At 38.7% G+C, this 24,031-nt stretch overlaps 1 protein-coding gene across 1 annotated transcript; it reads right to left on the bottom strand.

Annotated features, from left to right (window-relative positions):
• Positions 1-4,699: 4,699 nt before the first annotated feature.
• Positions 4,700-23,032, bottom strand: vezf1a (vascular endothelial zinc finger 1a). Its single transcript, XM_074673050.1, has 5 exons — positions 22,919-23,032; positions 11,723-12,468; positions 8,208-8,277; positions 7,941-8,100; positions 4,700-7,082 (listed from the first exon to the last, which is right to left on the bottom strand). Exons 1-5 carry the CDS (start codon positions 22,949-22,951, stop codon positions 6,721-6,723), a joined length of 1,371 nt encoding a protein of 456 aa, XP_074529151.1. The 5' UTR covers positions 22,952-23,032; the 3' UTR covers positions 4,700-6,720.
• Positions 23,033-24,031: the final 999 nt, after the last annotated feature.

Below are 24,031 nucleotides of genomic sequence, written 5' to 3'. Positions count from 1 at the left end.
AATAAAAACAGACACGTGATTAAATCTTTTTGAATTGCTTGCTTTCTTCTTAGTCGTTTTCTCTCCTTCTCTTACCTCTCTAATAAAATCTTTTTTACATTTAAAAATCTAGCATGTTTTGGAAGACACAGAAACACAATTCAGGAAATTTGCACATCAAAGTTTTTCAGGTATTGTCACGGATTTATCTATTCATGTGCGTGTGCTTGTTCAACTGCGTGTTCTGTGTCTAGCAACTGGAAGAAAAATTGAAATGTAACCATGTGATAGTTACAAAGTATCTGTTAAGTTATTTTTTGTATCTCTCATTAGGGTAGATGGAAGTAGGGATAAAGCAGGAAACATTTAGGCACCAGATTTGGGAGTGACATTCAAGAAAGATGCCACAGGTTCGGGTGGAACCTGGGCCGCAGGCTCTAGCGAAGCATCATGGGACATGCCACCTAAACCAACTAGGCCATACCGGTGCCCCAATAAAACATCTTTCATCAAATTTCTCCTTAAACTATTCACTTCACTAAAATTTGAATAACAAGGAAGTTATTTACTTCATCTAACATCCAACAAAAAATAGGAGTAAATAAGTTTGGTATCGCTTCATATTAAGGTCATGTAATAAGCATTAAAAAGACCTTTGTAAGTACTTATAAGATGCTTATTCACATTATTATTTGTTTATAAGACTATATAACTGCTTAATAAGTGTTTAATAAGGTCATTGTAAGGGTTAGGCGTGAGGCCCCACAGGTTAGGTTTAGGCCTGGGGCCCTGAATGGTCAGGTTTAGAGGAAGGGCTGGGGTAGGGCTCATGAGAGACAAAAGCAGACAAAAAACAAAGAGGGTTAGGGTTAGGTTCCATAAACCTTATAGATTAACTTGTCTTGTATTAACTATTAAAATGACCGTATTAAACACTTATTAAGCAATTATATAGTCTTATAAACAAATAACAACTTTAATAGGCATCTTATAAGTACTTACAAAGGTCTTATTAGTGCTTATTACAGGACCTTAATATAAAGCGTTACCATAAGTTTTCTTTACTGTCTTAAGATAGGCATGGAGTTGTGCTGTTTAGACACATCACCCTGGAGTCATGTTTACAGCTTACCCAATGTTGTGGGAGGATAGTTCATCATTGTTTTAGTCTTTAAAAGAAAAAACACTTTAAGGTCATGACAAGTGTGATTATTCAGTCAACACAAGGAAGAACCTCTTAAGCCAACAAATAGCATTTATCACTTAAAATGTAAATTTTAAGGGACGCAGTGATCCAATTTTTCTGGTCCCGATACCAATATTTTGGGTATCAGCTGATACCGATCTTGATCAGCAACCAGTGTTAAATAATAAACTGCATGCTCTACTGCAGGAAAAGGCTGATCATGTTTTGAGTAAAAAACAAAAATGAATACATATAGAATTACTGAAGTTAATACTTATTTAAACTATAAGTGTTTACATGTTTAAAAGCAGTTTGGTTACAAAAAATGCTTCAGAATTTACAGAAATGACTATTTGATTGTAACATTTTATACCTTGTAGACTCAATCATATTTAAGCCTAGTGTCAAGTCTGGAACGTTCCTTTCCCACCAATACCCAATTCAGCTTTGAGGGACTGGATCGGCGTAGATACCCAATACCAAGATCAGATCAGTGCATCCTTAGTTATTTTATGATTACTGCTTGAAATAAGACTTTCTGACACAAATGCTGAAATTCAGCACGATAATTTTGATCCTAAGAAAGGGCGTTTGAATCATCAACCCCTGCACATGGTCAGTTGGAAAATCTGTGTCAGTGTTCCCCTGTGTAACCAGGACAGCATTTGGTCACTGTGGGTTGAGAAGGTCCCAAGTCAACACGTCATGAAGACAGTCATGATGCTATGCCTCACCATGGAGCAAATTAAGAGGAACTGTGTTTAGGACCTTAAAAGGCTTTAGATTTTAGACCATAAAAGGTTTCAAGTATATTTCCAATTCTTCAACATCTTGTCAACATGAGAAACTCCCAAGTATAAAGCATGAGCTTCATTATTAGATCAAAAGTTGAAAGACAAACATCAAGAGTGCTTCTAAAAATTTATACTGGCTTCACAATATTCTGGTATCTCACAATATACATATACTTTTTTTGCGTGATGTTTGCACACCTTATTACATTAATTTCATCTCATTTTTATTAAAATTGTGTTTCTATATTTCTGTGACTGGTTCAGTAAGTTATTTACAGTTTATCTCTCCCTCCTTAATGTACCTTTCATGCTAGGTTCCCAAGTGCTGTGTGACCTCATACAAAACCTCAGTTTTCAAAATGTTTGTAACAGACGTAAAAATGTCACGATTTAATTCCTTAAGCCTTTTAAAACGTGTAATATGTTCATCGCCCACATTATTGCATTAATATGAAAACAGGATGTAGAGCAGAATAGCACTCTAGTGAACTCTTTCTGAACTCTATCTGAACTCTCCGCCCTACAGAACAGCCAAGGGAGTTGTCCTTTTTCCTTTTAAAGGACAAGACAGTCTTCTAACCTTTAATATTTTTATTTGATATATGCAGTTTCTACAACAGTGGGATAAAAAGGGAGTGCACAAGAGAACACAGTGGTGGGCCTGAGATCAACAGCATGAATTGAATGGAAAATTAATGATCTGCCAACATTATTTTTAAATCATATATTAAGAGGAGTAAATATATGTAATGTTGTCATTGCACACTTTCCTTACCAGTAAGAGTAAAGTCTCTCACAGCAAAATTAGGGCCGATCAAGTCAAATATTTTCCTCTTTATTAATTTGGTCTTGATTTCTTCTCACCCCTCCCCCACCCACATGATCTACAAAAAACACACCATCATATAAGTGCATGAAATTAATATCCCTGCACATGAGACAAGTCTTCTTTTTAAGAGAGTGGGCTTATGAGGCCAGAGAGCTTAAGCAGCACATTACAATGAAATATGCATGGATAACACCATCTGGTGGACAACAAGGTACTATGTTTGAAAAAAGAAGAAAGTAAAAAAAAAAAAACAGCCACATTTAAGTGTTGAGGAAAAGTGCTCTGTACTTTTCTTCTGAAATTTTTTGACAAGTGAAGGCAAATAGCATTTTCTCTATTTGTTTCCCATTTGGTAAACATGCAGATGGCATCAAAAACAACAACAGTGGCTTGACTCTAGCTGTATGATCTTAGCGACTGTGAATGTGGTGAGATTGTTTGTCAGAAGTTGAGGCCTGTCATCTCAGAGACCACCAAAATATTTATTGGTGTAAAGAAAAATGACGACTAATAGAGGAATTTTTGTACATTATAAAAAAAAATAATGAAACAGTTAGAGAAAACTTTTTTTCCCAGCAGACTTATTCCAGCAGTAAGAAAAAGAAGACTGATTTCTGTCAGGTTGGTTTTAACTTGTGGCCTAGGAACCTTTTACCATTATCCCTAAAGTATTAAGCCAATTCTGCACTTTTCAAACCATATTTTGACTTCTTTGACTTCCTGCACTGGTCCCATTCTTCTAGTCTATGCTTTTTTTAAATTAATGTATTTAAGACTCACATTGACATAGGAACTGACAGGAAAATTTAAAGGTGAACATAAAAAGAGTTTTTGACATTAACAAATAAAATGTATACAACACGTGATATTTTGTAATATAAACTTAAAATTTGCTAGATTTTTTTCCCCCAACACCTTAAATCTTTCTCTAAACACGAGCTAGTAAAGCTGTTTATTAATTTTGGTGCGGAAAATTATGCCCTATGAAGCTTTTGAGGCAAATAAATTGATAGCCAAATTACATTTCCAGACATGGCTATTTGGTGAACCAAGTCCAAAACTCACCTTTAGCTGTCAGGCCTCAAAAAAAAAAAAAAAAAAAACACTTGATACATGGCTCTCTAATTTGGAGGTTTCATTGGATTTATCTGCGAGGTTACTTCGATAACAGTGTTTTTGTGTCGACATTGATAATTCATTCGTTTAACGTCGAATCAAATGTTTTCCCGCCATAAGCTTACTTGTCTGATGACATCATTTCCATCAAATTACCCTTGTCCCCTCAGCACCTTATTAAAGGACTTCATGCTAAAGTGGTGGCATAGATGTCAGCAGAACCGTAGGATTTGTTAAAACGAAAACGTTTTCATGGTCTTTTGGTGTGTACTTTGTTTCTTTAAAGAGTCATGTTATTCCATATTTAAAAAGTCAACATGACTGGAAATATCTTAAAAACCGTGTAACAACCTTATCACGCGGTAACGCTGTAAAGTGTTGCGACCAATTTTTTTTTTTTTTTCAGTTTCGGTTTATTTTTAGTTTTGAGTGTGCAGAGCGTGTAATAACGGGTCCCTGTATAGTACAGGTTTCCAAATAGCAATGGATACCTATACATGTGGTGGGCTTAATGGGCAAAATTAACTTTAGCTGATGTACAATTTAAAAAAAAAAGGGTGTTTGCTTTAGGTTTGTGTTTCTCTTGCATACTGTACCTACTGCAAGTGGATTTGGCTCACATTTTGTTCAGTAAACTATTCATCAGCAGTTTGAGCCATAGATTGGTATTTTATGCTAATACAGAATGTTCTCTGTGTGATGCTGGCTTGATATAATATTGAATACACCAAAACACATTTGATAGTTTTCTTTTATTTAGACAACCCAAATAAAAGGCACATAACATTGCGCATGTTTATGTAATAATTTGACAAACATACATTTAAAAAAATGTAGGAATGTTTGACCTTTCTGCTAATCAGAAAGCCTAGCCTCTCATATATACAAAATTACCATTGTTAATGTTCTAATACAAAAGATTTATAAAAAAGGTTATTTTATCTTTCACATCTACTGTAACTACCTTATCCGTGGAACTAAAATAGTTTTGTACAAAGATATACATTCAACTGCTTTCACAAGGGTCCTGGAATTTCCAATTTTTTCCTTAAAAATAAAGAGATGTTTAATTCCACATGAAATGTTCAGTTCATCACATTATTTTTGTATCAAATTTGGCAAACAGGCTATCATAGTGTATCTACTTAAATGCATAAGAACATAAAAATAAAATAAAAAGCTACACTAACATTTCGTTTAAAAGCAAACTTGGGAAAAATGACAAACATGCATATTGCATTTCTCAGTATACACTGAATCAACTCAGAGAGCTGCAACACTGTTTAGTTAACATGGCATTCTTAAAAAAATAATTCATGTTCAACAGCTACAGTGTTTAGAGTCATGCAACATCAATATTGTCCCATTATTTTTATGGGCACAAACTTGCATTTCAAACTCATCCAGATCTAAGCAACATTCCTTTGCAGCCCGAGACTTAACTCAAGGAAATGTGAAAAAATAGGTACAGCATGTATGCCATTGCACAGTACATGATTATTTAAATGGACGGCTATGTTTCAAAATAACTAATTACTGGACTTCAAGTCCCTGATGTAAGTCTGGCAAAGACTTTTTTAATTTCAAATGATAAGAAATCTAAAAAAAGAGTATTGAGAAAATACATGGTATATTTATTATAAACTTAAATAGGGTCTAAATTTATGATAAATGGGCTTATAAATGTCTTCCTGAGTGAGGGGTCCTAAGTATTATCTTGGGGTTATAACAGATAAGATGACGCAAAAAGAAACAGTGTACAGAGTCAGATAAAATAAGTAGTCACCTTAATGATGACGAACAGCATGAAAAAGCTTCACTACAAGGCCAGGCCTTTCCATGGTCAGCCACTAGATGGCCCTCAAGCGCAGGCATGCTAACCCAAACATCTAAGACTCCAATTTGATCTTTGATAATACTGCTGTTCACCTGTGTGTAGGATATGCTTTCAGTGCAAGACTCACTCCACTCTGACTTCATGGAAAAAAAAAATCAACACTACCAATAGGCAAAATAAAAACAAACTTCTCTGTTTCCATCCAAGTAGAAAACATAGTACAAACAATTCTTTTTCAAGAGGACATTGTCACGATATCCGCTTGAATGACAAAAGCAAAAAAGTTAAAATGCTGACATGAAAATACATTACTATGTCAACTGTACAAGTTAGTTACTGTACCTCAAGAGCATACCTACTATCAGAGAAGGAAAAAAAGCTATAGCACTGTGAAAAAATATCCTTCCATGCAAGTGGAAGCTGCTGTCCCTTTTACTAGACTCATTTCCTATTACATTAAATAGTGATTAGCAGGCTATAGTTAAAAAAACAACATACAAAGAAACACCCAGAGGCTTTGGGAGAGAACCTGTAAAACATCAAAACAGCAATTCATAGTTATTGCTTCAGTCCATCTCTCATCTCCCTTTTGTAAAAGCACAGGTGTGTTTTTCCTACAGAGTCCTCCTCTCCTCTCTTCTCCTTAGTCTTGATACAAATCACAGTTTCATTGCTCTAACTGACTACTCTAAGTCTTACTGTTGTCCTGATTTCAAGATAAATCCTACTTGGTTTCTACTCAAGTGTTCTGCATCTTATGTGAGCCACTCTTCCTAAGCCGGGATGTAGCTGGGACTTGTAGGAGCTTCTACCGGCCACATAGTTCATGCAAACAGTCACTTCGGGGTTGAATGAAGTAATCGTTGGTACAGGGACCTGGGGCTGAGGTGCAAATGATGAGTACAGGAGTCTCTAGTATCACTTCATTTTTCCCTTTCTTTCTGGCCAGTTCGCAGCACTCGCTCTTCTTTCTTTTTCTTTACCAGGGTGGGGAAGAAGGCAAGACTTGGGACAGGAAGGACATGCTATCCACGGGCCTCATAGCAATGTTGATGGGCCCAGCCATATTCATAGGCATGGGGGTGGTTATTGCGACCGGATGAGCGATATTCATGGGTGCCGAGGCCGGGATGTTGACAGAGGCAATGTTGACAGGCCCAGTGATGGTGACTGGGTGCTGGAGGCTCACTGGAGATGTGATGTTGACTGTGTTGGTGCTAATGTTCATTTGTGCCGCTATGGTTACAGGGTTGTTCTGGATGCCCCTGTTCATAGTTGTGGTGATGGGGGCAGAGATGGTCACAGGTGTAGCTGAGGCAGAATTGCAGACTTCGTTGCCATCTGGAAAATAAAGAAAGAGTATTAGGCTTTTGTTTTGGTGATTTGGTGTCAGAAGAAAAGTGGATAATGGACATCAGCCTATGTAGAGGTTGTACAGGTCAATACAAGGTACTGCAACAAATATCTACACAAGAGTTTAAATATATAATTTTTTTTTTTTTTTTAAAGTCTTATTCGACTTAAAATGAGCAACATGAACCTGACAAGTCCAGATATATTCTATAAAAGGTTGTGTCTTGTAAAAGAATCTGTAGAGTTAAATTTTGCATTGAAAAAAGATATTGTTACATGAGAGGTATGTCTTAGGTTAAAATATTTTCTATTATAGTGTGCTTTGGTGAAATGTTCTTGTGTTGGAAAGGAATACATGTTGACAGAAAAGCGTTCTGTTCTGAGAAAGATTTACTCTTCGCTGTGTCTGTTTATTGTTTGCTATTTAAAAATCTAACACTACTATGTAAAAGGGTTAATTAGCATCTCAGTTTCATGCATAATATTTACAAAATCACTGGATTCTATAAAATGTTTTATTATGTGAAATGCCATGAAATGCTGTTATTTTAAATGTTGTGTTAAGTTAACCGTCACAAGTGTCTGAGTGTTCTTTATGTTGTCTTTTCTCATGTCGCCCTTTTTTCAGAAGAGTTTTGACCTTCAAAGACACCATACTTCTGCTACATTTTTTTCCAGAAAATTGACAACCAGGATTAGAACATTGTTTGAAAAGATAACATCCTCTTTAGATGATTACAACAGTAATCTGACTCACAACAGCCACTTGCCAAGAAGAGAGATTAAAGGAATCTCTACTGTGTACACCTGGATGCTGTTGGTTAGTGTTCCCGAAGTCTAACGTACCTTTATTACAGTTAAAGTTGGTCTGTCCGTGAGTCTTCAGATGGCTGGTGATGTAGGCCGCACTCAGCATCTTCCCACAGATGCTGCAGGTGACTTTGCCTTCATGTCGGATCATGTGGGAGCGCAGTCTATCTTTGGTGGCGAAAGCAGAGGTACAGGCCTGTAACCAGAAAGCAGAAAGGGTCAAAGGTCAGTGATGTACAACAATTACAACAACCATCAATTATCAAAAATAAAAATATAAACATAAGGCGTAGTAACTCTCACCGTTACTTGACATTTAAACGGTCTTTCTGAAGAATGCACATGCTTCACATGGCAGCTCAAGTGGTCCGGCCTGGATGAAAAAAAAAAAGAAAGAAACAATCACCTGTCTAAACTTAGAACAGAGATACAGTGTGCATTGGAAGTCTGGGAGTCTCTGCATTAGTAATAAAACTTAAAAGACAAGAAAAGCATGATTATGACTTTGCTATATTAATTTGTTGGATTTAAGTCTTAATTCTTCATGTGGTCATCAAATTTGATAAATGATTACCTTGAATTTTAGTGAAAAATTAAAGCAGGTCATTTGAATATCAACTGTAGGTGAGAAGAATCATGTAATAAAAGCTAAAAAAAAAAATCCAGGGTGCTTTAACTATTTTTTTAAATTCTCATTTAAATGCTGGTTGTTCAGAACTTTCTTTTATCAGTGTAAAGTATCCATGTAAACGCACCAGCACAAAGTCAAAACAACGCTTTCTGTGGATTGCAAGTGCAAAAGCGCAGAAAGATATTGATTTGCTCTGTCTGCCCTGATAATGAGCACAAGAAAATCCAAAATTCAGTCGATTGCGGTTAATTCTGCAGGATCAATCGTGCATGAACAAGTCTGACCTAGTTTCAAAAAAACCGACCACACTGACGGGGTAAGTTTGAACATTTTTCACAAGAGCTCAGAATAAAATGAAAGCGCTGCTTTTCAGTACAATGCCTCTGTTTTCTATCTGCTAGCAGCAAGGTGATGTAAATCTGACTGGGAATTTACAGTAAGATCAAGAATCAGAGCTGAGTTTGTGCAACATCCTACTCTTAGGATTAGGAGGCAACTATCTAGGTGGAAAAGTTTATTCCACTTTGTTAATGCTGAAGGAAGGGGGGTCAGTTGTTGCATCTGAAAAACAATGGGGAACATTTGCTCCATACCTCAGAGAGAACAGCTGAAACACCACAGTTCAGTTTCACTGATAAATTTAAAAGGTATTCTTCTTGTAAACACAAAGCATGGCACGTTATGTATTTCTTGCATTAAACCGTCTGAAACCTGTAGGCTCATTTTCATATTCAAGGCATATCTTGTACATTTTCAATGCTAAGTCCACTGAATCTCGTGATGATAGATCATTTAGAATTCAAACATTATTTTATTGGAGTACTACCTGAACCTTCCAAAGGGGTTAAACAAAATGTATTATGATGACAACACATTCCAGTGTTCCAGTGTATGAGCTGCTGTTCACTTCTTATCAGTAGAGGCTAGAAATCTGTTCTTTGCCTCTTGACCTTTACAGTGAAACTCCAGCATTCACAAATTCGTCTTGGCACTGCTCCTCCCCTGTCAGCTTGTTAGTTCTAGTGAAGCTGTGAGCTGAATCATGTTAGAAATGTCATAATGGAGTGAGTAAGAGCTATAGCTCTGGCAGCTGTTCCCGAACCGGAAAGCTTCATGCTGTTGATTATTTTTTTAAGTAGAAATGTGATGAGCCAAGTGGTGTCTCCTCTCTGGTGCTGTGAACCGTAATCAGTTTCCCCCTTTTTCCTTTCTCCTTTTCTGTCCCACTGACAAGAGGAGCAGACTGTAGACAGTGCCTGCCTACGTATTTGGCTGAGTGGCAGTGACTCAGTACCCTGTTATTCAGGCCCCATTCTCACTTTCCAGTGTGCTGATGAATCCTTACCCCACGTCACTGTTTTGGAGGCATGCCTGAAACTGCCCTGCACAGCACAGAGCTAATGTTACCACTTGGCCTGAGAACACTTCTGATGTATTTGTTGAAGTTGTGTTGCAGAACACAAATCTTCACATGGTGTCAATACCTTGCTACTGGGCACCATGTTTTATATCTTTGTTTGCTATTTTTAAGTGTATGTGTTTGTGTGCAATCTTAACAAGAATTAAAATGAGACCACCTTTAACAAAATATGTGTTTACTACATTGTCAGCGTGTTGACCTGAACATTACAGCATGGTTCACTGCATTCCCAGGGGAAAGAGAATCTGTGACATGCTGGCGGGAACCGCAAAGTGACAAGTGACGCCTCCCCCTCCCTCGGTACTCCTCTGCCACTGGTGCTCTCCCATGTGCGACTGTTTAAACATGTGGTTGAAATGGCGCAGGGGGTCAGCATGAGTACAAATCTGAAGTTCTTGGAAATACTTTAAATAATAGGAGAATTCAGCCACTGGGAAGCTAGACAGACAGAAGATGGCAGTACGATAATTCCTCTATGTGATCACGGTGCAGCTCTATATGCAAGTCGTTCAGTAAGCTACATCTATTTGCTCTCTTAGTAAAAGAATGAAGCATCTGGTGAGTGCAGTCTTAATATTCGCTGCAAAGAAAACAACAGAAAAGTTAGGTTTATGTTGTAAAGAAAAGTTAGGATAGCTCTATGTTTTTCTGAATTTTCATGTAAACAGGTGTACGAGTTGAGAGTGAAACCATCACAGCAAGAAATTACTTTGTGTTCAGTACCACAAGAATGACAGAGATCTAAAGAGCATGCTTCCTGTTTACAGAAACCTTCTTTCTTGAAGAATAAACTCCAAAGCTGCAAAAACATTCTCTTTTGCATTTGCTCCATTTTCTCACCAATTTAGAACATCTTGTCAGCTGCTCTTACTCAACACCCCCTCTGATTCTGATACACACGTGGAGGAGTTGCAAACATTTGTTACTTTGTCTTTTATTTGGAGAGACATGTTTAAAGATCAGACATCTGTATCTGTGTCCCCTTCCATTGAGGAACTAAACTGTATTTTTTTGGTACTCCTTTGTGCTAGCACGGCACAGAGCTTTTAAGATTCCTGTTCCACACTGAAGGATTGACCTTAAAATGCTAAGTGTATCATTTTTGATACATGAGTTTGAAAGACCACTATTTAATCATAGACTTCCTTAAAAACCTGTTTTAACCTCTGGAAAACTAGTATCCTACTCCCTTTGGATTATCATAACACTAAAGGCTGCTGAAATTGTATTTTGGCCCTCAGTTAAAAAAAAAGGAAATTTCTGGCTATTTTTTGATGGGTCATGCTTTACAGGGTTAAGGAGTGAACCCAGCTTCATGAGACAGGCCCTAAAACATTCACAAACATTCACGAGTGACAGTTCAAAACCATGTCAATGCTTTTGCTCCGAGAGGGTACACAACAAATTATTCTGTCGGCTCCAGAGCTATAAGGGGAACATACAAAGACATCTGAAACTGGTAATATTATCTCCCCATGAAATCTATTGCTAGCCCTTAGCAGCCGTCCAGTGCTTAGACAGGATCTGATCCTCTTTGAGCAGTCGTCTGACAGGGCACAGAGTAAAAGCCACAGAGGGTGTTTAGCATTTATCTTTAAGCTCCATTTTTTGTATTTGGTAGTTAGCAGTATCTATGGGGATTTTTTCCAAAACTTGGGGAAATTCAGAAGTATTGATTTAAAACATTTGCTTACTTGCAGTGTAAGCTACTAAAACACAGGACTGCTACAAATATCAGTCAGCAACACTATGAAAACCTGTCCGTACCTGGAGAAGCCTTTCCCACACACTGAGCAAACATAGGGCTTATGGACTCCTCCGTCGTGAGAGCGGACGTGGTAGGTCATCCTGTCCTTCCTTTTAAAGCGTTGCTGGCAGATAGGGCACTCAAACGGCTTCTCATCCGAATGGGACAGCTTGTGGCGATTCAGGTGATAGACGTCACGGAAGGCCTTGCCGCACATCTCACACCCGTGGTTCTTCTTGACAGGTTTGGCGGGCTTCTTGGGCACATTTTGCTGCTGCACGTTCCCCATTGCTGATGATGTCATGATACTGGAGGAAACTGAGGTGGTTGCTGTGGAGAGGATTCCAGCTACTGTAGAGATATAGGAAGGGTTGCCATTGTTCTCCCGGGACATGGTGGAGATCATGGGTACCATGGTCGGGGCTGTCTGGGCGGTCTTCTTTGGCCGTGACACCATTTTAATACCAGTGTGGCTGGACTCATGGCGTCGCAGGTGGTAGCTGTCGCGGAAGGCCTTGTTGCAGTAACCACAAACAAAAGGTGTTTTTCCTTTGTGCTCCTTCTTTATAACAGGCACTGGTGGCCGTACACCACCTCCACTGGCCACATTGTCCTTGAGGAGATCAGCGGCGCTGGAAGGAGGCTTCTGGTCTATTTGGATGGGCAGGATGGGCTTCTGGTCAACTTGTTCGGTTCCCGCATTAAGAAGTGGCAGCAGGCTGTTCTGGGCCACCTGGTGCTGGTGGTGGAGGGCTTCATTGGCCTGCTGTAGAAACAAACACAGAAATGAATATCTGGTTGGCAAACTGTATGACAATGTTTCAGACACTGACACAGCACAAACACAAAACAGTGAGCACCCCACAAAAAAGAAATGAAATATTAAGTTTTTGGTTTGTACTCTTAAGAATAAAGCCACTGCATATTCATCTTAAAAAGTCAACATGAATCTTTAGTCCCTGACAGCAGCAATAGTTAGTGGGGTTTTAAAGGGTTCAAAATGGGCCCTGAATCAGTCATAAACGAGGTTGACGCAGCCTGCCACTAACGCAAAAGAGTCGGAATGTACTGCCTGAAAAATGATCCCATCATGACTGTGCTGATTCATCATGTTACTGCAAAGCAAGCACACCAAATTAGAGGCACAAACAGTCTGCAACTCAAAACAGCAGACCGTTTGCTCAAGTGTCGTGCTCAGTTAAAGAGTTCAGAGAAGTAACTGAGTTCAAGAGCACAAGCAACACACACACACACACACACACACACACACACACACACACACACACACACACACACACACACACACACACACACACACACACACACACACACACACACACACACACACACACACACACACACACACACACACACACACACACACACACAATGGAGAAATACAGGTCAGTAAACCAGACAAACAACAAGGCCTCCTACATTGTGTTATTGGGGTTTTGTGGTTGCACACAAATGCCGACTGCTGCCACAACACAAATGGGGGTGAGATGGGTGAGTGCAATTAGCAGTAGGAACAACCAGTGACAGACTGGGTTTACTTCTTGAAGTAAACTGTTTTGTACCTCCCAACTGGGTTGGTCAGACAAGAATTGTATCTCTTGTCTCAGTCATAACCAAGAACATACAATTTAAAAGCTAAGCTACTGAAACAACTGGGCATTTCCAGTAAAAAAAAAACATTTTTTTTCTGAGCATGTTACTCAGGATATGAAAACCTAAAATAAAAAACAAACAGAATGTCCGTGTGATTTCAAGACCGCTGATAACAAGCAAAAGAAAACAGGTTATATAACTACTGAATTTAACATTGCAATATCACAGTTTGAGCATTTGGGAAAAAAATGCCATAGTGTCAGAACATATAGTATCATAATGCCAACAAGCAAAGTTTTCCTCACATATTATGTACTGGATGGAGGCTCCGGTAATGTAACCGTGCTTTCTTGCCCTTGTTGTGCAGTTAGAAAGGACTGAGTTAGCTATTTTGCTAAACTGGTGCAGAATTAAGTCTTAAGTTTACAGCATTGACTCTACAACATCACAGCTGGCACCTATTGTTCATGTCCACAAAAAACTCGTGCATTTCTTTAAATTCAGTGTGATTTCTGCCATGTCATATCCCACGTCCCCGCCGTGCTGTTACCTGGTCTAGAGTGGCTCCAGGACCACTACTATGAAGCGTGATCAACTCACCCGGAGTATCTCTCTGTTACATGGGTTGACTTGCCTAAAAATTTGCAATCCTGGTAAGCGATACTACAAAGCAGGGTTTCCCACACTTGATTAGCGCATGCTAACATAAAAGGGGTGTGTGGTGTTTGCAGCATCTAACCAGTCGCCAACATGGAGAAATGGGAGAAACCCTGCAGAGTAGCCACTTAACCCCAGAGGAGCAGATATATATTCTTAAAAAGTACAAAGAATTTAAAAACATCATCCTGGCCAAAAGCAACACTGTTGCCAGTGCAAAAGCCAGGAGAGAATGCTGGCAGAAAATTGCAGACTCTGTTAATGCGTAAATTTGTAGAATTATACAATAATTCATCGGACAATATAATCAGAAAGCACTCTGATCACCCAATTTCACGGCACAGATGTTTCAGGCTGAGCGCAGAGCCCTTCCTTTGGTTTATAGTTTCCATTGATATCTTTTGGACTCCTCTCATGATCTGCACACCAATGTCAAAAGGATCTTTTAAGATTGGACATGTCATTTTCCAAGAAAAGTGATTGGTCAGGAGCTGGTGCCTTTTAGTCTGGTGATCTCTTATCCAGGACAAAACCTGCTCCTGCAGGTTAGCTGTTCAGGGTAAGTTCCCACGGCGATTTACCCTGGTAAGAAGTGAGCCAGCATCATAGGACAGAAAAGTCAGGGTTAACCCTGAAGTTAAAACCCAGCTTCGTAGTACAGGCCTCAGGTGTGCTATGTGAAATCTGAGGTGACAAGCATTGCTTTTGATAGGTCTGCAACTGTGACAAAGAAGAATACTTGGGATGACTTGGGTGGAATGTGCTTCTGATGTACGACAAGTTCTGTGTTGTAAATGCAGAAAGTGTGATGCTGCCAAAAGGACCAATTCTAAAGCATACTATTAGCATTGTTTCTACACTGAGCTACAGTTAGGCAGAAGACCATGAACAGTGAAACAGGTCTATGGCATCACATCAACGCAGAAGTATAGACCAGACTTTAAAGTGATACTCTGGGATGGAACAAGTTGGGTCCTATCACAAGGTTTAGGGCAGAAATTACCCCTACAGCAGTGTTTTTGTGCAGCAGAAGCTCAGGGCGCACGCACCAAACACCCCCCTGCTCGTCAGCCGGTTTCCTCTGCACTCAGACGGGGCCATTTTTTACTTGACCAAAAACACGAATAAAAGGACTCCCACCAAAAAAATCTGCTGTCGGTCTGCATTCACGTTTTATTAGGAGAATTTTCAGCGCGTTACTTTCACACAAAACACCGCTAAATAAAGCTCTAGTTCTCATCGTGTCGTAAAACGGCGCTACCTCCACTGCAGAGCCACAGCTGGCTACAAGGCGCTCGCCGCTTAGAGTATCAGTCCGCGCGCGCCGTGCCAGATATAAACAAACGCAGGTAGTCTGCCAGGACGAAGAGACACAATGAGAACTAGAGCCTTATTTAGCGATGTTTTTGTGTGAAAGTAACGTGCTGAAAATTCTCCTAATAAAGCTTGAATGCAGACCGATATCAGATTTTTTTGGTGGGAGTCTGTTTATTTGTGTTTTTGGTCAAGTAAAAAATGGCCCCATCTGAGTGCAGAGGAAACCAGCAGAGGAGCAGGGAGGGGGTGTTCGGTGCGAGCGCTCTGGGCTTCTGCTGCACAAAAACACTGCTGTAGGGGTAATTTCTGCTCTAAACCTTATGATAGGACCCAACTTTTTCCATCCCAGAGTATCACTTTAAGTTTTTCATAATCACTGTTATCTTTTAGCTTTGCTTTTTTTAAGTCTTGGGATGGATACATTAAGTCAGCTCAACAACTAAATCTGCTCACCTTACCAGTAGGCTGAACCAGAGTTGTGAGATAATTTAAGAAGGTATCCGTTTTTCATATGCACCGATCAATTGGTGCCGGTTTCGTTAATTGTGATCGGCCCACTCTCATAAATGAAATTGATCTTGTATTCCTCTCGGAAGGTATGACAGCCAGCCATTGTTGCTTTTTGCCCTGAGACCTAAAACTCTGGAAACTTTATTGGTTGTTTAAGTTCAAACATAAATTTTTTATTGTTTCACAGGTTTTGTTCAATGATTTTCAATAAAATTAGATTGTAACATCGAAGGTTTATGCTGTTAGTGATAAAAAAATAAAACATAAAAACGCTATTTGCCAACACCGGTATCGGTAGGTCAGGCTTTTTAAAGATCAGTGATGGGCCAGAAAAATTGTGATCCGTGCACCCTTAAATTTTATTTTTATTATTATTATCATTAATATTATTATTTTCGTTATTATTGTAGGCCTTAAGTGCAGGTCATGTGCTGTGTGCAAACTGTAGAACAGCCTCTAGCTAATAGTCAGGGCTTTAGCTCTGCTTGCTAGCAGATACTCGACCATCAGGATCCAAACAAGCGTAGACAAGTGATAGATCTTTTAGCCGGACGCAGTTTATTCTGATACACAAAATATAAATGGAGCTATTTATATTCTGTGTGTGTTTAATGTGACAAAGCCTACATTGCACAGTACAACCAAAATGGGTATTTTGAGATTAAATTGTGGATCTACAGTTGGGGTGCTAGCTCTGCTAATATTAGCCACGCTCCCCAAACCAATTTGACATTCAGATTCTGTAATCCTAAATTTAGCTGTGTTAAGTAAAATATTAGGGTTTGATTTTTAACTCATCAATTTTCAACTGATTGGTATTCCATTTGAACCATGGGTAAATTATTCATTTCAAATCGTCCCTTTTTCAGTTCTAACAAAGGCTTGAAGTCAGTTCACATTTTGACCATTTTTTTTTTTTTAACCTGGAGTCTACCTGACCTTCATGCTTAAAAAAAGGCCAGTAATGAATACGAATAGCTGCAAAGCAAATAGTGCAACATGTATTACTTAATATTAATTTAGACCCTGCTGATTCCCAGTACTAAACTTATTAGTTATTACATTTCCTTCTGTAATTTCCCTTCAATCGCCATGTTTTCCACATCAGACAAAAAATGTAACACAGCCTCCACTGCTGTTTTGGTAAATGGACGCAGTCAAGACCGTCGTGTTGTCAACTACAAGCAAGAAAGGGCAAGGTGAAATGCTTGACCTTTCCCTTTGAGGTTCAATCATCCATCGCAGAGGGCCAGCCCAGAAAGGAGTAGGAAAAGAGGAGGCATCGGACAGAGAAGAAAAATGAACCACACAATGTCCTCCTTATGTCATCTAGCCTATTGTGAGAGACACAAATCTGAGCAGTGATGCCTCAGCAGGGGAGCTTTGTATGCTCATCTTCATTGATTTGGCTCATCTATTCATGAGACGGGGACATTGTTTATCCACACACTGCTCAACCAAACTCAACGTCATTCCCTCGTACGCAATGGGACCTGGGAACTTGGTAGAAAATGCCACCAAGCCCACCCATCCATTTGTCTAAGCACCTGCTCACACTTGCCACCTTCCAGGATTAGTCATCATCATGCCAGTCCGTTGGCACAACAAGGGTTTGGGGGGGGCTTTCTGTTTGGGTTGGTTGGGGGGAGGGTGGGGGGGTATCAGCCGGGAACCCTCTTTGTAAAGCCTGTGAACAGCAGACATAGCCGCTGCAGACGGCCTGCTTCGACACAGAGGTGCAGAGCCTGTAAGCTGCTGTGCCTTCATGCAGCTCTGACCATTTTGACACAAATGCGCTCTGACAACTGGGGCTGCTCTCTCATAAATAACATCAAAATGGAGGGAGTGTCCCGATGGCTCCACAGGCCACTGTAGACTTGAACTGAGCTCATGGCCTGAGTCAGATTAGACACTGTCTTTTCTGAAATCTTTTCAAACGCTCTCTACAGCTGCTCGCCCAAATCTGAAGTCTAATTCATAACAGAAAATGAGAAGAGCAAACAGAAATCATAACAGAAAGGGGCACAAATTCAACAAAAAAGTGAAATGTTTATCTGAACCGCAAGTTTGCTCTATTGTTTTTTCTCTTGTTTACAAGTTCTTAAGCATTTGGCAGGAACTCTCAGTCTTACAAAACATGACCTCAGTTATGTTTATTATCTTTATGGATTCTATAATACATTGCAAACTAGACAGACACTTCAGAAAATCAATGCTTTGCTTGTTGAAGGTGTAGGTGGCAAGAACTTGGGTATTTATTCAGGAGAGAGCAAAATGTTCTTGAGGATGTTTTGATACATAAAATTCTTTTACATGCAAGAGTTTGTTACAATCAACGTCTTGTTAGTTCACTATATTAAGAAACTCAAGTAAATAATCTCAAGCGTCCTAAAGTGTTAAACTAAACATGAAAATGCAAACCACAAACAGAAACAAAAGCACGTCCGGAGCAGCAGTGTTGTTATGCAGTTTAACGTCTATGGATTATGTTTTTCAAGAGCACTGCAAACACTTAAAACCTGGGCAACAGCTGGGATTTTACAATCAAGGCTCTGCACTGAGAAAAGAAAAAACACTTGGTCGCTGAGATAGAAACAACATGACGTACAAAGCCAGCAAATGATGTACAACTGATCTCTGATACAAAAAGATACAGAACGAAAAAAAACTTCTCTTTAAAAAAATCATTATGAAAATGATAAAGCATGTTCATCTTAAACCAAGACAAACTGATACAGGCTTGAAGATATAAGAAAATTTCACCCTATCAGAACTTGAAGTTAAAGTTGTGTTCCCCATTTATAGTCACTTAAGTCTGCAGTAGACAGCCTAGGTTTGAATCTAACCTGAAGCCTTTTAGCCATTTGTTTCCCCATGTGCACTGACGTGATTACATTCATAAAGAACATATGTTGCTAAAATACGATTTGGATGCTTCAGTTTCCATAATTTGAAAAAACATTCAGTGCTGACTGGAGCACAGAGTTACAGGTAAGCAGACAGCTGGCAGAACAAGCACTACAACTTGGGGATAATGTTTAAAAAGTAAACACATTTAAAAAAATATTTAAAATAACTGGAAGAAAGTACATTTTATTTCAATCTGGATAACCAAGAATCATCTCAATGCAGCAAAATCAATAATAACTCTTGGCATAAACTGAAAATTCAAATCTGAAATCTGTCAAAAAAATACAACAGGCATCAAAACTTAAACAGTAACCTAAAAAAAATTCTTTGACAGCAAAACCTCTGCAGTGAAAACCTAGATTCAGGAGTTTAGATGTGGCTAAATGCATTTGGAAAAGTGATGTGAAACCTTAAATGTGTCATGCCTCTAAAGTTTTTGAATTTCCGACGTGTTAGTTTACAGCATTATTCATACAATACATGCCTACAAGCTGGCAATGGTCTCTTTTCAAAGCAGGAAAATTTACTCATCATGGCAGGAAATGCACTTGGGTAACGAGTTACATTAATAAAGGCTGCATTCCATTTAGGTGAGCTGGTTTGAGAGCTCTATGGTACATGCTGACTCACCGGGATACTTTTGAGTCATGGTTTAGAAAATTGTTGCACCTGCAACAGCCATGTCTACCTCGAAATGATCTTTTGTTAACAACTGTTTAAAACTTGATCAAGTTTTTGCTTTTTGATTTATGCTTTTTTTTACTTCAGAAAAAAATTAAATCAGAAATGGATGACTTCCATAGGGGTTTGTAGTTGGCAACTTGTCAATGGACGGCTACGTTCTCTCTCCTCTCTCTCTCTCTCTTTTTTTTTTTTCAATTTTTAGGTCCTGACATTTTTTCTGACGTGAAAAGACAAAAAACAAGTCAGGCCTGAAATGTTGGGACACAAATCCATCATATGGCCACAGACACACAATGATTAAAAATCAATGGTAGAGTTTGCTTCATATCAGCTGGCTTTCTCAGCAGACCTGTTTATCAAATTAGCTCTAAAACCTTCAATCAGCCTGTTCTCAGGTCCTTTTATTCAACAAATAGAAGTCTTAAATGTACCCAATAGTTTTCTTGAAAAAGACTTTAAGATAAGTTCTTTTTTTTTTTTTTTTTTTTAAACTTTACACAGTTTAGTTTTTGTTTCATTTTAGGCATTTAGAAACTTGAAAAGAAAATGTCCTTGGAATCAACACTGGGTTAGTATTTTTTTTAGATGAAACACTCTTTAACTGATATTTAACAATGTCTTGACTGGTTATCAAAGTGTCATCAGAAAGTCAAATTAGAGTTTCAGACACACGAGCTCTATGTCATGGCCCTCTCATGTCAAGGTGTCACAGTTCTCTTTTTTGTGTGGTAAAACTGATGCATGACCTTGCATCCAGCGGCAAACAAGTGACAAAGAAATGCATTGGCTGGGCAGCTTTACTCCAGTGGGTTGAGTACTTTCCCCCCCCTCTTTCTTTCAAAAGTATCTTACTTATATTGAAAATATGAGTTACAGCTGCACTTATGGTAATTTCCCAGCTCATTTGCACAACAATACAGATTTTAGACGCCTGAAAAGTATCAAAACAAAAATATGCTAATCATCATCTCTCAGTTTAATTTAATAAAACACCCATTTTCAGACTAAAGAAACACATTACAGACCCCAAAAACATTGCAGAGATTTAGTTTGTTGCTTGTTATTGAATGAAGTGCAAACTGCACTGCACAGATTTACATGAGACCAACACTGTAACAGTGCGAGGTACATAATGCATGCAGAGCTTCTGGCTGGATGCCAAACACTCAACAACACGCCACACTGTCCATCTGCCTCAGGAAGAAATAGCTCGAAGATGTGAGTAAGTAATCAGTGTGACAGCAGAGCAAAATATTACTGCTACTACAAAACAGGTGACGTATGCCAAAAGCTGTGATGAGCACATCATGAAAAACAAATATGATAAAAGCATCCCACCATGCAATATTCTTACTCTTTACAGTTCTTGCTCGCTTAATCATACACTTATGTGAAACAACTCCAGAAAAGTGGTATTGAAGTTGGCTTAAGTAAGGGTAAACCTTATCTTCATGACTTCAAATGGTCATACAAGAAAGCACTAAATTCTTTCAGCATTCTTCTAGTAGCCAAATCTTCCCCATCATAACAAAATTAACAGCTCCATATAACAACTATCCTACATAAGCTATGCCTCCTCTTCCCATAACACACTTAATAAGATTATCTGTACAAAAGGTGGAAAATTGTAGAAAAAAACATGTCACTGAAGTATTACAAAGTAATTCTGCTTGTATACTCTCATATTTAGTATTACTGATTTACTATTTTTATAAATATGAATTGTATTCTTAAAAGTATCTTATGAATGAAGCTGTGACAGAGTGCACAGCTGCAGAGTTCATTGAGGAAGTTCTTCCCAGGAGGAGTTTGTCACTCCCACTATCACATACAGAGGTTTCACTTGATAGATACTATGCTTGAAAAATGTCTGTTACGACTTGGGGAAAACACCAGAGCAGCGGACTAAAGTTCTTGTAATGATAAGAAACAGACAAAATGAGAAGCTTGTTGTCAAACAAAATGAGAAGCGGCAAAACTATCGTGGTTTTAGACACAACGTCGCCCTAAAAACTCAACTTTTCATTTTGAGGGGTAAGTCTTTGAGGCTAAGAGGGCCAGGGGGATAAAACATTTCATTCATTTCAATGAACAATAGCCTTCCATCTTAGAGCACAGTGCAAACCACTAAACCGTGTCAGATATCACTCCTGACTGCAGCACTCACTTTCTGGCTGAAAATGGATTTACACATTGCGTAATGTCGGTGCTAATTTCAAATCAGCTTCTTGGTTGCTAGTATTAGCTGATGTTGTTGTGTGCATAGTTTGAATTCCTTTCCGCCGCGGTCCTCAAGAATTAATAGCTAGTTAATAAACAAAGGGCTGTAATGTTACAGCCACGTACACGGAGTCGTGTAACATTCGCTCTGTAAGCTTATTACGGGGGCCTCGCCCAAATTAAGCTGAATTAGCCAGCGAGTTTGATAAACATCGTTAGCTAACTTGGCTAGTTACTGTCGAGCCGGTGTTCTATCGAGAAGTGCTTCCTTGTGAGATGTGCAACTAAGCGGCTTCGCGCCTGCGCTGGGGCACAATTCTGGGCGCTTGTCACCACTGGAGCATTATTTAATGAAGCACAGTAATCTTTCGGATCTCTTCTTCGGAATATTTAATGGGTTTATTATAATACGGTGCCAAATCACGTTACTTGTACTCTGAAAATACAAATGGAGTGAGTATTAGTGTAGTACTGGGCGATTCAGTGCTGAGGAAATAATTTGAGATACGGTATAACTCTATTTGGATAGGTTTCCCTGAAATCTTGACTAAAAGTTTCATAACAGAGAATTAAAATTTGCTCACCTTACTCTTACGACAGTCTGGCCTCTATTACGAACCAAAAAAATCATACATAACAGCGAAAATTGATAGCCTCTTCTATCGATTCGCGCTACGGTAGCATTTTGCAAAGCAGCACAACTCGACAGAACACCGGCTGAGGCGAGCGGAAAGTTCACCGCGGACTTGCGGATGGCCGTTTGTAAATCTCAGCAGTTGATAAGATAAGTAGATACTTATCCAAACTCACTGTCACTATTCACTTTTAATGGAGAAAATGGTGGGATAACATGCTTTACAGTGAAAATCTCATCTCATTATCTCATGGCGTCCGATCAAAGCCTTCAATCACAGCGAAAACAGGTCTGTCTCTGTTGTAACGGTGCAGTGGCGTCTCCAGCCTCACTTCAAATGATCCCGCATGTTTTGCAGGATCGACTTGGCAAACAAACTTGAAAAATCGCCAACGCTGTCGAGTTATCCAACATCCATTATCTACATATTGATACAATGAGAAAACAAGCCAAATTTTTCAAACATACGTTGATGAGAATTGATTTTTTGTTCTAGCGTCATTCCCAAGCTTCACAGCTGGAAGCCTGGATTCATATACCATTGTTTTGCTTGGTTACTTGATCTTGGCATTACTCGCTTAAAATTTGTTTTTGCCGCTTAATCACCTCATGGCTACATTTGTACGGTTGTTTCACGAGCCCTCCAGATTCCCCTCCCCAAGAGTGAACTTACTTGAAAAAGAAACGTACTCCAGCTCGGCTCCATTTCCACACTTAGTAATTCTGTAGGAAACCAAGTAGAAGCCTACAACAAAGCAACCAAACATGGCAGCTCAAACAACTTCCGGTAACCTCACGGACGAAACCATTACACATACTATCAAGGAGGGATGTTAAATTTAGAAAGATTGAAAGTATTTAATGTAACCGTTATATTGGCCGACAAGCGCATATAAAAAATATTTGTAATTCTCTGCAATGAAACTCTGAAATATTATTGCAAGTTGAGTTTTCAAATGTCATTTTTCGGTCACAGACTTTATTTGATGAAACTGCATTTCTGAGACTCCCCTTTGCACTGCTTTTCTGTGATCCTGCGAGAGGTAGTGGTTACAGCAAACTACTGTCGCATGTGGTAGGGATATGACTGTTTCGTTAACATTTAACTTTTTATTTTAAGAAAAATAAAATAAGAAGACAGTTGGTTATTTGTTTTTGATTGAGAGTCTTCACTTTCTTCTTACAACACACGTGCCTCCGTTTAAAGGGGACAAGAAAGAATCCGCATGGGGTGCATGTTTTCATTCATGGGGTAAACGGAGATGAATGAAAACCACAAAGCACACTAACTGTTAAAAGAAATGCAGTCACCTAAACAAACAACATTCAGCTAACAACTTTTGGGAAAACAAACCACTCACATAATTTTTTCTGTCGATTAATGTAATTCGGTTTGGTTTTGACGGTTTACGGGATACTTATCATATCATAATTGATACGTCTAAATAAATTAATACTGTTCTTTTGTTTAAGAGAATTTGATTAAGATTTAGTCAACAGTTGACTAGCATTGTTTTTCATGTGTAATTGATACAAGCTACATCAAAATCTCCCGAAATGATGTTTTAATTTGTGGTTGTTTTTGTCCTTTAAAACATATGATTATGCATAAATAAACAGACAAATGATAAATACATTTTTCTAAAAATGAAGAAAATAATAATACTGATAATAATAAATGTCATTTGTACCAGTGATAACAATAGCACCACCCAGCCGTAAGTGGACAATCATCCAGGATCTGATAAAAGGAAGAATCAAGAGTCTTGGAAAAACTGAGTCGTTT

Source organism: Halichoeres trimaculatus, unplaced genomic scaffold (genome assembly GCF_033239565.1).
Source record: "Halichoeres trimaculatus isolate MK-OKI-2021-1 unplaced genomic scaffold, fHalTri1.1 fHalTri1_scaffold_6, whole genome shotgun sequence".
NCBI lineage: Eukaryota > Metazoa > Chordata > Actinopteri > Labriformes > Labridae > Halichoeres > Halichoeres trimaculatus.
The sequence above is the reverse complement of the archived record's forward strand: the minus strand, read 5'-3'. Positions and strand labels throughout refer to the sequence as shown.